At 41.7% G+C, this 17,209-nt stretch overlaps 1 protein-coding gene across 3 annotated transcripts in view; it reads left to right on the top strand.

Moving 5' to 3' along the window:
* LOC133090980 (protocadherin alpha-C2) overlaps nt 1–16,336 on the top strand; it is a 106,900-nt gene extending 90,564 nt beyond the window's left edge. For 2 of the 3 annotated variants that reach the window (XM_061189704.1, XM_061189702.1), the window contains exon 4: nt 14,602–16,336. In XM_061189704.1, coding sequence (XP_061045687.1) covers nt 14,602–14,912 — 311 coding nt within the window. In that variant the 3' untranslated portion in view covers nt 14,913–16,336. The remainder of the gene's footprint in view (nt 1–14,601) is intronic. The other variant, XM_061189703.1, reaches the window with a different exon arrangement.
* The last annotated feature ends 873 nt before the right edge of the window (nt 16,337–17,209 follow it).

A 17,209-nucleotide genomic window follows, 5' to 3' on the forward strand; every position in this document is an offset into this window, starting at 1 on the left:
TTGGAACTTCGTATAGTCATTAAACAAACATTTGTTAAGTACCTACTTATAGCCAGTCTTTGTTCTAGGTGATGCGAATACGATACTAAATATAACACAGTTCTGTCCTCCTCATCTAGTGGGAGAGACAGAAATATAAAGAAATAAGATGGAAATAATACAGTGTCAGGACCGTAATAGTGCCATGTATAGGCAGGTCCAATAAGGAAGCTGGGACAAACCACCAGGGCCTGTCAGTCCAGAATGGGACCCAGAGTCTATCTATGTTGTAATCCATACAAACCCCATGTAAATATGGGCAGCTGGTTCATCTTTCCTGATAAGGACCTCTTAATTGTTTTCACAGGGCCCAAACCCTCCCTCAGCAACCATGAATGTTAGATATCGTGGGAGCCCAGAAGATGGAATTGGGAATTTAGGGGACCAGATCAAAGAGTATGTGACATTCAATACTGGGTATTGAAGGATGGTACGTAGAATGCGGGAAGAAAGAGAGTTCCAGACAAAGGGAACAATACATGCGTGTGTGTGAGCCTTAAACCCAGAAGGCATAATCTGGGTGAACAGAATGAGTGCATTTGATGGGCGGGGTAGGGTGGAGGACTGTTGGGAAATGAGATCAGAAAGGTAGACTGGAGTCCGATTTTGTTGAGCTTTAACAATCCTGCTAAAGAATTAGAACTTTCATTCAGTTGCTGGCAGTGAAGAGCCACCAGGTTTGTTTGTTTGTTTTAAAGAAAGGAGCCTCTATTGAGCTTCCTTAGCTCTACTGAATCTGCAAAAATCATCCTGTAATGTGTCAAGACAAATTCATGAGCCATCAACTTACTGTTTTCTTCCGCCTAAATCAGGGATTAGAAACTTTGAGTGTCTAGAAATGTGAGACCAAGAGGGTGATGAATGCAGCATTTTTGTAAAAAGGCGTGGCCTTGGAAATGTTCTTAGGTAACTCTGCTGGACTTGGTTTGCTCGTGTCTAAGAAAATGTGGAGTGTGAAGGGAAGGCTTGTTTAAATTTTGCCTGTGTTAGCTTTTTAAGGGAGGTAGCATGGCATTGCACAGTGCCTCGGCTCCCTGTGGTACAACTTCATCATTGTGCCTCAGATTTATTAATGTGTAAAAAAGGAAAGACTGTAGGCTGCTGTAAGGATTAAGTGAGATGACGCCTGTGAAATGCTTAGCACGGTGCTTAGCTCATGGTAAGCACTAAAAAGTGTTACCATTTTCTCAGTTTAATACACCTGGCACTTAGCACAATACCTGGCACACAGTAAATAGGATTCACAACGTCTTTGCTAGATGAAATGGAATGGTCTTAGGGTGCACAGAGTCGGGGGATGGTGGTGGTGGAGAGGGTTCTCCCGGACGACACTCATTCCCCTGCCCTCCTCCCTGCAGTGTTCTGACAGCACCTCCGTTTTACACCCTCAATGCAGAGGTATCACAGTTTGTCTAGAAATGGTTGCTCAAGGCTGCAAAGTGACACAGCAACAGAGAGCCTGGGATTGCTGCTAAATCTTAAGAAGAGCAGACTGTGACAAAGTACGGGGTGGGGGGCAAGACAGAGAAGAGAAAATGTGAAAACCTAACGAAAACCAGACGCAGTGTTCTCACTGAGTGACATGGTGATGCCTCACCCAGTTTCAGGTGGGACAGGCAGGGTGAGACCACTGTGAAGAGTCACTATCAGGTTGCGGTACTGAAGGAGGAGCCCAGCGGTGGGCTCTGGGGTCCAGGCAAGGCTGCTGCTTGGGGCCCGGCACTTGGAAAATGCCCTGTTTGGTTTAATACTATGCTCTCGCTGCCTTGAAGTTCTTAATCATTTTTTAACAGGGGGCCCCCCATTTTCATTTTCCAGTGGACCCTGCAAATTATGTAGCTGGTCCTGGGTGCAGGCTACCTGGGGCAGTGACATTTTGCCTCAGCTAGTTTTTGAGCTAGTTTTTGAATTTGCAGCTGATTAAGCAAGTAGGCTGGGCTAGTATTCTTTTTAATCTCTCTGTCTCTAATTCTAAAAGGACAAAAATCATAACAAATTAAATCTATAAAAACTAAAATAAAATGAGTAGGGGACTTCCCTGGCGGTCCAGTGGTTAGGACTCCACACTTCCACTGCAGGGGGCATGGGTTTGATTCCTGGTCAGGGAACTAAGATCCCACACGCCGCGTGGCACGGCCAAAATAAATAAGTTAATTAATTAATTTTAAAAATGGGTAGCACCTTACTCCCTTACTTCAGTCATCCACTATCAAGAGTTTAGTGTGTATCCCCCAGATTTTTTGTACTGTAAAGTTTAAAGTACTGTATTATAAAATAATACGCAGTTACATTGTTGATGTAAATATTAAACAGTACAGCATCATTTACGTGAAAATATTCAAGTTTCCCTCCGTTCCACTCCCCTTCAATGAGGCAACCACCATTAACAGTTTTGTCTGTATGCTTCAAATATATTTTTTAATTAATAAACTTTACTTCTTTAGAGCAGTTTTCGGTTCATAGCAAAATTGAGTGGAAAGTACAGAGAGTTCCTGTAAGCTCCTGTCCTCACACCTGCCCAGGCTCCACCACTGTTGTTAACCAGCACCAGAGCGTGCATTTGTTACAGTTGATGAACCTATGCTGACACATCACTGTCACCCAGAGTCCAGAGTTTACACCAGGGTTCAGTCTTCCAAATATTTTTCAAATTAATTTTTAATTACGTAATTGATGTATGAATGTTTTTCCTATGTCTACTAAAAAATATGCAGGCTTTCAAAAAGCAAAACGGGATAATATTATGCATATTAGTATACAGCTTGTTTTTATTTTTTAACAAATACCTTTCCAAGTCACTACATATAGACCTGCCTCATTCTTCTTTAATAAGGGCATACAGTGTTGTATGTCTATATTATGTTATTTATCCAGTTTCCCATTGGTATATATGGTTTTTAAAAAATATTTATTTGGCTGCATCAGGTCTTAGTTGCGGCACGCAGGATCTTTCGTTGTGGCGCGCAGGCTCTTCCTTGTGGCACGCGGGCCTCTCTCTAGTTGAGAGGCAGCACACGGGCTCAGTAGTCGCGGCGTGTGGGCTCTCTAATTGTGACAGGCAGGTTTAGTTGCCCCGCAGCATGTGGGATCTTAATTCCCTGACCAGGGATCGACCCCACGTTCCCTGCATTGGAAGGCAGATTCTTAACCACTGGACCACCAGGGAAGTCCCTATTCGTTTTTTAAACAACGTACACATTCTTTTTTTTTTTTTTTTTAAATATTTATTTATTTATTTATTTAGGCTGCGCCTGGTCTTTGTTGCGGCACGTGGGATCTTTAGTTGCGGCACGAGGAATCTCTTAGTTGAGGCATGCGGGCTTCTTAGTTGCGGCATGCATGCGGGATCTAGTTCCCCGACCAGGGATTGATCCTGGGCCCCCTGCACTGGGAGCATGGAGTCTTACCCACTGGACCACCAGGAAGTCCCCACATTCTTATACATATATCTTTTGCACTCCTAGTATTATATAGAATAAATTTTCAGAAGTGGGATTATTGGTTATAGGGTATGAACATATCAAATTGGAGCTCTCTTATCTGGGGTTGACTGCACTTGTTACACACTCCCTCTAACCCCCACCTCTCTGTCACTTAAACTCAGTGACACCATCTTCAAGGGACTTAGCCCTCAGGGTTGAGAATACTGGAGCACCGAAAGGAGAGAATTTACTTGTGAATAATAACAGTAATAGCTCACCTGCATTGAGCACTTAAACCATGTTTTGTGCACTCAAGCCAAGTATTGTTCTAAACACTTTACATGTATTAACTCCTTTAATCTGTATAACCACCCACAGAGATAAGTCTATTATTATACCCATTTTAATGCTTAGGAAACTGAGACACCTAGGGTTAAGTAAGGTCACACATCTGTCTAGTAAATGTTGGGGCCAGGATCTGAAGCAAGGCTCTTGTGCTCTTAACCTCTGCACACACTCTCTCTAGAGAGTTTAATGCCATAAAGATGTCAGAGTTTCTCTACCTTGTTTATTCCTTAAAACAATATTGCATTTATTCATTTACTTGTCTTTTTCTACACTGTAACTCTTTGAGGGCAGGGTACCTGTCCAAGTATTCTTCATAACCCTATACCCTAATTCCTAGCACCATGTCTGATTTATTGTACATAATAAATAAATTTAGTTGAACGGATAACAATGCACCTAATTCCTAGCACCATGTCTGATTTATTGTACATAATAAATAAATTTAGTTGAATGGATAACAATGCCTCTGGGAGGTAGCTACTATATCCATTTTACAGATAAAGAAACTACAAGTCACTGTCACCCAAACAGTGCAGTAGAAAAGACTGGAAAGCGGAATCGTGGAGCTGCAATTTGAACCCAAGGCTTTTGATACCTAATCCAGGCTGCTGTCCACCTTGCCTGAGCTGCCTCCTTCCTGCCTGTTTCTGAGGGCTCTGGAGAATGGCTCCCTACCTAGCAACTGTTTCTAAGCTGGAAGACTCACAGCTAGACAGTTTTAATGATCCCCGGGAGGGGCAGAGCCTGATGGGAGGAGGGCCCCTGGAAAATAATTTCTGGAAGTACTGCAACCAGGAATCAGTTGTTAGAGGAGTCAGGTTCCTTAGAGGACTACCGCGTAGTAATACGTATCCTCTATTTCGGCTTCTGCATGCCAAATGTTATTCTGTGTGATTTATGAGCATTGTCTCTTTTTAATGACCACAATCCCATTAGATGGATATTGTTATCTTTGTTTTACATGTGAAAGAATACTGAGAGGCTGAGTGACTTGCTCAAGGTTACACAACAAATAAGTGCTAAGGCTGAGATTCAACTCAAAATGTGTGACCCCCAAACGTTCACTTTAAGCATTCTGCTACCTCAGGTTATAACAGCAGCTGGGGCAGGGGACATTGTAAGAAGAAATTGCCCTCCCAAGACCCTGGAGGACTTTAGTGACGAGAAAATAAGGTAGAGAAAACCACGCAGCCTGAGCCCTCCTAGGTGACGGGGTCACAGAAAGAAGAAATGTTATTTTATTTTGTTTTTTTAGCTGGCTGTGGAGAGCTAGGAAGATTTGAGACCAGCCATTCCAATTTTTGAATCTGGGTTCTCAGCACGTGGTGTCTTTATAGTCAACCTAGAAATGGCAGAGTTATTTTGGGCACAAAGGAAGAGCTGTGGCTTTAAAAATATGCCACTGCATTTATCTCTTCCGCTCCAAGATTACTGAAAATTAGCCCAGCTGTGGCCTGAGGCACCAAACAGCCGCACAGTCTTCTTCCAGCTCACTCAACCCACCCTAAGCGGGCGAAACACCCAGAAGTGGCAGCCTCTGGGGAGTGGCTATCGGATTAGTTCCCCATCACCAAGCCTACCTTCTCATCACACACACACACCATCCCTTCCCAGCTACTGCAGGGATCAGGCTGCTAGGCCTGTGAGTCAGCTCAGCTCTGTCTTCTCCCCCATCCCCAAGGCTTCAATAGAAGTAAATAATAATAATAATTCTAATATTGAGCTGAGGAGTCAGTACAAGAATAATTTTTCAGCTTTATTACCAAATCACTGTTTGATTCAGGGCAGGCAATCTTGTGGTAATTCAAGCCTTCACTTTCCTTATCTATAAAATGGAAATCTTAAAAATATATTTTTTTATAATATATGTATATGCAAAGTGCTTAATAAAGTGCCTAAGAAAGTACCTGGCCCATAATAAGCAATCGATTGATATTCCTTAAATGAGTGAATCTTCTGCTACTCTGATCTTACTAACAGGTAAGATGTGATGAGCTTTTACTTTATGCTAGGCACTGTGTTATGTGCTCTCTAAGGATAATTACATTTAATCCTGTAACAACCCTATGAGGTGGATGGTATTATTCCTTTACATATGAAAACTGAGGCCCAGAGATAATTAATTTGCTAAACATCACGTAATTTACATGATGTAGCCAGATTTAAGCCTAGTATTCTGATCATAGAGCCTAAAGTCTTAAAGAGAACAGGGAGTATATTTTTACATTCCCCTGTTTCCATGGAAAATTCTTTCCACTGTCAATTGAAGGACTAAGAAGCAGTGGGGAAATGCCCAGGTGGTTTTAGCTTTCTTTCCCTGTCTCTGATCCTGGACAGGATTTGGGTTTCCAGCCATCATCCTCCTGTGTTTTGTGGGCTGTAATCACTCAGATTTACTTTGCCCAATTCATAAAGGATCGAGTGAGGGAGAGGAGGCAGAGCTTGTCCAAGCAGTCCACAAACCCTACAGATGGTGGGATAGTGGGTGGGGAGGGAGCGAGATATGTTTTACATCCTGGTCTTTCAGTGGGTTTGATGGCAGATGCTTTTTGCGTTTTGGTCTGAGCATGTATAATTCTACAATCTGCCAAGTTCTGGTAGAGAAAGAGAGGGAGAGACAGAGAGAGAAAGACACACACACACACACACACACACACACACACAGAAGAAATGGTTGCTCAAAGCCACAGAAGGCTCAAATGAAATTGGAGCTGCTTGAAGGGCCGCAGTGGCTGGCGGGGTGGGAAAGGAGTCCAGGAGAAGCGAGGTGTCCCTGTGCAGAAAGCCTGGGTGTTCACTTGCAAACCCAGAATCTGCACAGCCTTCCGTGCCCTGACCCTTCCCTGCGCGGCCAGAGGCAGCAGCAGAAGCAGCAGCCCGCGCCGGAGAGCAAGCAGTCCAGGGGAGCTGTCTGGTGGGGCCGGAAACGGCTGTAATCATTTAATAGCCTTTGCTGGCTGCACGGACCTAGCGGAGTGGGCGGTAGGCAGGCTCCAGAGTGCTGTCTGGCAAGATGGTCCCCGGTTTTAATCAAAATGATGGGTTTTCTGGAAGCTCTTTATTAACCTCAGCACCAGAATCCCAGAGATGGTAACAAAGGGATGAATGGGGAGCGAAGGGGAGGGGCTGCAACCTGCCGGCTGGGCTGCGATTTTCCAGAGCTGAGCGCTCCCTCCCGCAGTCCCACCCCTCCCCCCACCTCCACACTTCTTTCTATTGATTCTCGCTTAGAGACTCCTGCCTGCATCGCCGTCTCCCAAATGGTGACTAAACAGATATAGCCAGAGCCATTGCTACATTTGTATAATGCTTCAGGGTTTTCAAAGGGCCTTCATATACAGCTCAGGATGTGGGTCTCGTTCATAACTGGAGTGAGACTACCTAGATTTGAGTCCCAGACTCCACCAGTTAGTAACCCTGTGACGATTGGTCCTCAGTCTCTTCATTTATAAAACCAACGTATCTATAAAGCAGACATGGATATTGGCAATATCTACTTCCTATGGTTCTTGTGAGGAGTAAAAATTATATAGCATATGCAGATCTGCTTAGCCCAGTGCCTAGCACATAGGACGGCAGAGTAAATGTTAACTAATTCATAACCCTGATGAAGACAGGAAGGTGATCACCTCCATTTTATGCCTGAGGCAACTGAGGCTCAGAGTCGTTTATGTAAATTGCCCAGGACTATGTACCATTAAGTGATAGAACCAGGGCAAGCCCTCAGGTTCAGAAGAGCAAAGCAAGAGGAGAGGAAAAGAGGATTAAAAATCCTCCAACATTTTCCAGCCTTGCCCCTCTAAGAACTTTCCTGAAAGTACTATTCTTGGTCAAAATGACTGTGGGTTGTTCTGTTAGGGGAAGTCTGTGTAAATCAGATAAACCTCTCCTGGCCTTAGTTGATTGTCCAGAGCAGATTAGAATAGGGGTTGGGGGTAGGTTTACAAGTCTGGCATTTGCTTCACAATCTTCAGGACCTTCCCTGGCATCTGCACTGGCAAAGCCTCCAGCTCAATTGTTCCCAGTCACTGAGGCTAAACTCCAGCCAGAGTTAGTTTAGGATGAAAGAAGAAAGTCGGGAATGTTGCCAAAAAGACCCTGGGCGGTGTCTAAGGGAAGTGCCTAAAGTGGGTTATTGGATTAGGTGAAGTGGTCAGCTACCCCCATAGGGCAGTTTTTAAAGCTGCAGATCTATATGCCTTTGTAAAACAAAAGTGTATGTTGTTCATATTTTTACATGTATCCCTACCTACTGTGGAGAAATCAGCCAATTTAAAAAAAAAGGCAAAACCTTTTACCATAATTATGATCATACTCTATTAAACTTTCAAATTCCATTGGGTTGTAATCTGAATGTCAGGGAAGGGCTGATCCTCCGCCGCTTGATGTCTCTCAGAAGTCCTCCTTCCAGGCTCTAATAGATCCATTCATTTGGGTCGTGGCTGCGTCTCAGTCTTGTCTTTGTGAGCCAGTGAGCTGGGTCCCTGGGAGCAGAGGGGAGGGGACCTGTGGGACGTCCCAGGAGGGGGGGAGGGAGACAGCACTGAAAGAAAAAACATTCCCTTGACTGACCTGAGACTGGCCCTGGGCTGGGGTTAGGGGCAGAAAAGGTGCATCTTCCTTTCTCATCTTTTCCTCATCTTCCTTTTTCATCTTTCTCATCAGATACTCTCATCAAGGAGTATCGCCTTGATTCTGCCCCAAAGTCACAGCATTTTATAAGCGAAGCTGGCCAAGGGCTTCAGTGCTCTTGGCCAAAAGGGACTCAGATTTAGGAGGTCAGTAAATGTTGTTTGTCACAGCCTTAAGATATTATTTCACCTAAATGAACCCTCAGAGATGTTTGCGCACACATCAGCCAGAACAGGTTGGGTACAAGGATCCGGGAGGCACTGGAGAAACCAGATCTTGTTCTGCTCTGCAGAAGCTGAATATGAGGAGGATGCACCTGAATTCTTCTTGGAGTGGAGGCTGAATCACCCAACCAAGACTCCCAGCAAAGGCCGAAGAAGCTCAGTGACATGTAAAAGAAGCTCATCAGCTCTTAGGGATCCTGCTGTGAGAGGCTCCCTCCGCCTATAGGCACGGCCATTAAGGTCCTTTAACTCTGCAAGATAAAAATATCTCTGAGCTCTGCATCTCCAGATGACAGTCCTAGAGGCCTCATACAGAGTCCTGGCTGTGGTCAGAAAAATTTCCATCCTGGACTCTGTGAGAGCAACTAAAGGACTACAGAGTGGTGTTGAAACCCAGTTCTCCTAGACGCCAAGTCAGAGGCTTTTAAATGCATTTCTCACTTTTGTCTCAGTCTCTCAGGGGCAGGGCCTGTATTTGAAAGGTCAACAGGCAGATTCTGGCTGAGCTCAATTGCAGATTTGATTTATCTTAGACGAATCAAAGAAATCAGTCTCAGAGAAAAAAATATCTATAGCCCTATGTCCAAAGAGCTATAGTGTCAACTCTGCCAGGGGAAGCATGGTGTAGCAAAGGGGTTTATGGGAGAAAAGAAACTCTCCTACTCCCTTTCCCTACAGTCTGCTGGTATTTGGACTAAATTTGCAATATCCTTACCCTGCCGTCCTAGCCCTGAGAGCTGCGCCATGTATAGTTGCCCATGTGTGATTCCATTTATTGAGCTCTTTCATTGTGCTGGAGTCAGCCTCAGCACTTCACATGCATTTCCTGCTTGTCTTTAGGGACTCCAGAGCGCGGCAAAGGAAAGTTATTGGATCTGCTAAAGAGTGGGCACCACTTCCATTTCTCACATCAGTCCTTTCATTCATCCATCCAGCAAGTATTTATCAAACACCTGTTATGGGCCAGGAATTGTGCTAGACACTGGCTACACACTGGTGAATAAAACAGATATATTTCCTTATACAATAGATTACTAAAAAGAACCTGCTGTATAGCACAGGGAACGTACTCAATACTCTGGCGTATATGGGAAAAGAATCTAAAAAAAAAAGAGTGGATATATGTGTATGTATAACTGATTCACTTTGCCATACACCTGAAACACAACACTGTAAATCAACTGTACTCCAGTAAAAATTTTTTAAAACATTAAAAAATACATACATATTTTCTGCTTCTCTGGACCTTACAGTGATAGAGATAGAGGTGAAGGGGGTGCTGCTTGGCTAGGATGGTCATAGAATGCCTCTCTGAAGAGATTTCAATTAAGCACAGACTTGAAGAATGAGGAGTCATGCTAAGCATGGAGGGGAGACCATTCTAGGCAAAAAGAAACTGTATGTGTACAGATTTTGAGGCAAAAACAATCCCAAGGGGTGTTGAGGAATTGAAAGAAAACCTGTGTGGCTGGAGGATAGTGGTAAGAGGGACACTTGTAGGTGAAATTGGAGAATAAAAAATAACAGGCTATTGAAGGGCTTTGTATACCATGTTAAGGAGTTTGATTTTTTTTTTTCCTCTCAAGACAATAGAAAACCTTCAAATAATTTTAAGCAAGGGGAGTGATATAAAATAATTTCTATTTTTTAAAGGATTTTTACTGTGTGCATGTTATACTTCAGTATTTTAAAAACGGAGAAAGACTTTAAGGAATAAAGATGACCCTGGCTATGTGTGGAAGGTTAGAGAGAGGCAAAAGTAGAAGCAGGCTGAACAAGGAAGAGGCTATTGCTGTAATACAAGATAATCGTGTCCTGAAAAAAGGTAGCAGCAGTGAAAATGGGGAGAAGAGGACAAAGTCTAGATATGTTTAGGAGGCTGAAATGACAGGTGTTGGTATATTATAAATGAAGAATAGGGAAAAATGAATAATGGCTCTGAAGCTTCTGCCTTGAGCATTGGAGTGAATGGCATATCATCGATTGAGATGAGAGATTTAGAAGGGAATAGAGGAGAGGAATCATGAGTTTGATTTCAGATTCCTTCAGTTTGAGTTGCCCATGAGACTGCCAAGAGGAGATACCAGATAGGCAGTTGGATACATGAGATTGGAGAGACCTATGGGCTTTAAGTATACATTTGTATCTCATCAGCACATTTAGATGGTTTGTTTACCCATGGACAGGCTGAGATTCCAAAAGGAGAGAGTGAAGAGAAAGAAGAAGAAAAGGTCTAGGGCCAAACTCAAGGAAGCTGCAATACATAGGTAAAGAGAATCCTGCGAGGAAACTGACAAAGAACAGCCAGAGAGAATGGTCAGGAGAATGGTTTGATAAGGAACTCATAAAAAAATAAGTGTTTCAAGAAGGGGATTACTAATGCTGCTGAGAAGTTCAATAAGATGAAGACTAAAATGTGGCCACTGGCTTTGGAAGTAATATAATCAGTGAGCTTGCCATGAGCAATGTTAGAAAAGTAGTGCTCAAGGATGCCAAATTAGAGGAGATTGAGAAGTGGTGGAAGGTAAGGAGATGGAAGTAGCAGATGTAGAGAATCCCAAACTACAATCAAACGTAAACTGTTTATCTGGCAGAACTTTTCATGGCTCCACCAAAGAAGCAGTGTCAGATACATGAACACTGCTGTGATGCCAAAATGTTTCAATGTCATGGCCACTGGGATCACTTCGCTCAGAGAGACCATTACTCTTCTTCTCTAGCTCTGACCTCTACTCTTCTAGAAGTCATTGGTATACTTTATGGTGTGTCTTCCAACCAGACTCTTGGGAAAGTCTTGCACTGGAAGCCCCTGTGGATGCATAATCATTTTCTCAAGTCTCAGCGCAAATTTCACCTCTCTTCTGGAATCTCAATTGACTTTCTCAAGTGTAATTAATAATTTTTGCCTCTCGGTCCTATAATACTTTACATGTACCTATATATATCATATCTTTTATTTTTAATTGAGATATAATTGACACATAATATTATATTAGTTCCAGGTGTACAACATGATTTACTATTTGTATACATAGTAAAATGATCACAATAAGACTAGTTAACATCTGTCACTATATATAGTTACAAAAAAACTTTTTTATTATGATGAGGACTTTTAAGATCTATTCTCTTACCAGCTTTCAAGTATGCAATACAGTATTATTAACTGTAGTTACCATACTGTACATTACATCCCATGACTTATTTATTTTATAACTGTAAGTCTGGACCTTTTGGCACCCTTCACTACCACCACCACCATCTAGCAACCACCAATCTGTTCTCTGTATCTATAAGCTTGTTTTGTTGTTTGTTTTTTTAGATTCCACATATAAGTGAGATCATATGGTATTTGTCTTTCTCAGTGTTATTTTGTCAAATATTTAAATATTGACTTATTTCACTTAGCATAATGCCCTCGAGGTCCATTCATGTTGTCACAAATGGCAAGATGTCATTCTTTTTTATGGCTGAATTTTTTTTTTTTTAATATTTATTTATTTATTTATTTTTGGCTGTGTTGGGTCTTCTGTGCAAGGGCTTTCTCTAGTTGTGGTGAGTGGGGGCCACTCTTCATCACGGTGCGCGGGCCTCTCACTGTCCCGGCCTCTCTTGTTGCGGAGCACAAGCTCCAGACGCGCAGGCTCAGTAGCTGTGGCTCACGGGCCTAGTTGCTCCGCGGCATGTGGGATCTTCCCAGACCAGGGCTCGAACCCGTGTCCCCCGCATCGGCAGGCAGATTCTCAACCACTGCGCTACCAGGGAAGCCCCCTGAATTTTATATATATATAAAATTCAGCTGTGTGTGTGTGTATGTGTATCACATTTTCTTTATCCATTCATCCATCAGTGGACACTTAAATTGCTTCCATATCTTGGCTATTGTAAATAATGCTGCAATGAACATGGGGGTACATATATCTTTTCAAGATAGTGTTTTTGCTTTCTTTAGATACATACCCAGAAGTGGAATTGCTGGATCATATGCTAGCTCTATTTTTAATTTTTTGAGGAACCTCCATACTCTTTTCCATAGTGGCTACACCAATTTACATTCCCACCAACAGTAGACAAGGGATCCCTTTTCTCCATACCCTCACCAACACTTGCTATTTCTAGTTTTTTTGATAACAGCCATTCTAACAGGTGTGAGGTGATAGCTCATTGTGGTTTTGATTTGTATTTCTCTGATGATTAGTGACATCGAGCACCTCTTCACATACCTGTTGGCCATCTGTATGTCTTCTTTGGAAAAATGTCTATTCAGATTTTCTTTCCATTTTTCAATCAGATTGTTTGGAGTTTTTTTAATATTGAATTCTATGACTTCTTTATATATTTTGGATACTAACCCCTTATCAGATATAGGATTTGCAAATATTTTCTCCCATTCTGTAGGTCGCCTTTTCATTTTGTTGGTTTCCTTCTTTGTGCAGAAGCTTTTTAGTTTGATGTAGTATCATTTGTTTATTTTTGCTTTTGTTGCTTTTGTTATCAGCTTCAAAAAAATCATTGCTAAGACTGATAGTAAAGAGCTTACTGCTTATGATCTCTTCTAGGAGTTCTATGGTTTCAGGTCTTATGTTCAAGTTTGTAATCCATTTTGAGTTAATTTTTGTGTATGGTGTAAGATAGAGGCCCAGTTTCATTCTCTTATATGTGGCTGTCCGTTTCTTCCAACATCATTTATTGAAGACACTGTCCTTTTCCCATTGTATATTCTTGGCTTGTTTGCCATAAATTAACTGACCATTTTTGCATGAGTTTATTTTTGGGCTCTGTATTCTCTTCCATGATTTGTGTGTCTTTTTATGCCATACTGTTTTGATTACTATAGCTTTGTAATATAGTTTAGAAGCTTGGTGCCTCCAGCTTTGTTCTTCTTTCTCAAGAATTCTTTGGCTGGGGCTTCTCTGGTGGTCCAATGGTTAAGACTCCATGCTTCCACTGCAGAGGGCACAGGTTTGATCCCTGGTAGGGGAATTAAGATCCCGCATGCCACGCTGCATGCATGCATAAATAAATAAATAAATCTAAAAAATAAAATAAAAAAATGCATTGGCTACTGGGTTCTTTTGTGGTTCCATACAAATTTTAGGATTGTTTGTTCTATTTCTGTGAAAAATGCCATTGGAATTTTGATAAGGATTGCATTGGATCTATAGATTGCTTTGGGTAGTATGGGCATTTTAACAATATTAATTCTTCCAATCCATGAGCATGGAATATCTTTCCATTTGTTTCTATCTCCTTCAATTTCTTTCATAAATGTCATAAAGTTTCCAGTGTACAGGTCTTTCGTCTTCTTGGTTAAATTTATTCCTAGGTATTTTATTGCATATTCTGCTTTAATCAAGTACATTTCCTGTCCCACTCCCAGGCAGGGTAATCACAACCAGATACTCTTTAACATTCTTTAACATCTTTATTGTAGTATAATTGCTTTACAATGGTGTGTTAGTTTCTGCTTTATAACAAAGTGAATCAGCTATACATATACATACATTCCCATATCTCTTCCCTCTTGCGTCTCCCTCCCTCCCACCCTCCCTATCCCACCCCTCTAGGTGGTCACAAAGCACCGAGCTGATCTCCCTGTGCTATGCGGCTGCTTCCCACTAGCTATCTATTTTACATTTGGTAGTGTATATATGTCCATGCCACTCTCTCACACAACCAGATATTCTTTAGAAAATTCTTCACAAAGAACCAAAAATATGTTACTAGAAACCTAGATTTCTGGACCCTCTGGTGAAAAAAATCTGCCTTCCTGCTTGTTTCCAAACATTGGCCTTGCCCTAGGCTTGAAGAAATAAGTCACGATTTCATGGGGGCCATGACCATCTGTGCAGCCTCTCCTGTGTTCAGGCTCCTGGTGTGGCATATGGAAAGTATATGTTGACTCTGTGACTGACTTGCGATGGTTTGTCTTGCAGAACCAGAGGCAGGAGAGGTGTCCCCTCCAGTCGGTGCTGGTGTCAACAGCAACAGCTGGACCTTTAAATACGGACCAGGCAACCCCAAACAATCTGGTCCCGGTGAGTTGCCAGACAAATTCATTATCCCAGGATCTCCTGCAATCATCTCCATCCGGCAGGAGCCTACTAACAGCCAAATTGACAAAAGTGACTTCATAACCTTCGGCAAAAAGGAGGAGACCAAGAAAAAGAAGAAAAAGAAGAAGGGTAACAAGACCCAGGAGAAAAAAGAGAAAGGAAACAGCACGACTGACAACAGTGACCAGTGAGGTCATCTAATGGAAACAAGCCACTTAGCCAGTTTTTGTAATAATGGCAAATCTCTCCCATGTAGCAACTCCCTACTCCTTTTTCCTATCCACATGAACCCTTTCTTATAGACCTCAGAAATCTGCAGAAAGTTCCCTATGTCTGTCTAGATCACATTTAACAAGTTTTGTCTTAAAAGCTTTACTAAGTCTGGTGTTAACTCTCTCTCTCCACTCTGGCTTGTTTTCAGAACCTAAAAAGCAGACCCAAGTCTCCTTTCTCCTCCGCCACAAAGGAGAGGCTTCCCAGCCCCGCCAGTGAGAGGTTGGACTCTCTGCCCTGTGCTCCGGGGATCCTGTCTTGATGACACTTTCAGGGCAGGCTGAAAGGTTTTGAGATTGAGCAGCTTGAGTGTCTGTGGCCACTGGGTATGTGTGGCCACCGGGGAATATGTTGGCTGGGATGGGCCAGATTAGACTAGGAGGGCTGGGAAACAAAGGCAAATCAACAGTGGGAAATGTGAAACGAAAAGGTACCAGACTTTCTAAATCTTACAGCGGAAGAGGCGGTGGCCACCCTCTAGCAGACAAAACTCCCCCCATTGACAAGGCTTTAGGAATCCCTAAGTCTCTTGGCTGTGGTGTCATTATACCTAAAACCTGCATTTTACCTACAAGCCAATAGTTCAGTGTTTAACAGGGGGCCAACCCGGGCAACAGAAGCAGATCTGATGTGTTTCCTGTATATGTCCTTGTGCTCACTTTATTAAAAATTCTTTTGCACACAATGTTATGAAAAGGTCAGATTCTTTTCCGACAACACATATGCAAAAGCAAAAGAAAACCCCAGCACCTCACTTTATGCTTTTTGTTGATAGATTTATTTAAAAAAGAGAAAATCTATAACTATAAATCTTTAAAGAGAAATATGATGAATTCAATTCCCCTAAACTATCCTTGAAAGAGAATTCAGTCTACAGCCATTTAAATGATCATTGCTGCTACAGAAGTGCTTTAAGAGAATTGCCTGAAACATCTGTATTATACTGGCCACCTGCCAATCACAGCTTTACTCTTTCAGGTCACTCTGGGGCTGCCTCTTGCATGTATTAATTACTAAATAAAAGGATCTTTCTCTCTCTGTTTTCTAAGAAACAATTATGTGCACTTTGAATACACAACCTTCTCTAACCAACTATATCAAGACCCAGAAATTGAAGAAAAATGTTGTTTTCTCATACATACAGTGAGCAGACTTTCCAATCCTCTAATTCTGTGATTTGTCTTGGTGTGATCGCCAACACCCAACACCTTCTCTTTGGTTTAGTTTTCCTTTTCTATAACACTCTGAATTGCTAATCTTGCTAACACCTATGATGTTACCTGAGCTCAATCTCCCATATGTATGCTGTATGCTATTATAAGACTCCTGATATATATTTACTCTGTGCTTGTGTATGTGAATGTTACTGCAGCTATTACCTAGAGTGAACTTTAAGCTTTATTGTTGAATGTAATTCCATTATATTTCCTTTTGTACACCTGTGAAAAAGTGCAGTAGAGTTTTTTTAACCATTGTTAATCAACTTTTGTGTATGAAAGACACAGTAAAATTTCTTTCTTAAATCAAGATACTGGTGATTCAAGGAATTTTATTTATGGTCAGCCAAGAGCTGTCTCTTGCTAAGACTCTTGCTGGCAAGGGAATGGATAAAGCTGTTTTTCTCTAGTAACAGTTCTGGAATGCATACTGAAGATATTTCCTGAGGGTGTACAAGCACAAAATTTACCAATCTGACCTCTTTGAAGTCACAAAATACTTTGAAATTCTAACAATATCTGGAATATCAGCTCATAGAGAATAATAAAATTTACTGTCACCTTAAATAAGAAATTTTAATTTGTTAAAATGTACAATTTAGAAGTTTGATTAATTATATTATCTTTTAAAAGTTAACATAAAAGAGGTAGGAGTCTGTTATTAAAAGCATTAAATCTTAAAAAAACAAACAAACCAACCTGTTTTGTCTACTTTTAGCTTCATTCTCCCATTTTTTGAAGGGTGTGTAACTTCAGCTCTGCAGGATTGCATGGGGTAAAACTTATTGCTAACACATGTGAACCATTGCTACATTGTAGGTTGTGATCATTTTGCCCCACTGAAACCCATGTATCTGACCTTACGTGCCTTTTGAATACTAGGAGAATCGGGCTAATTTATTAATGATGATAATTATAATGCATCTGTACAGCACTTTTTACATTTGCAAAGTGCTTTCCAATCCATGTTAGTTACTAGTTATTACAGCTGTGAGGAT

This window comes from Eubalaena glacialis, chromosome 4 (assembly GCF_028564815.1).
Source record: "Eubalaena glacialis isolate mEubGla1 chromosome 4, mEubGla1.1.hap2.+ XY, whole genome shotgun sequence".
Lineage (NCBI taxonomy): Eukaryota > Metazoa > Chordata > Mammalia > Artiodactyla > Balaenidae > Eubalaena > Eubalaena glacialis.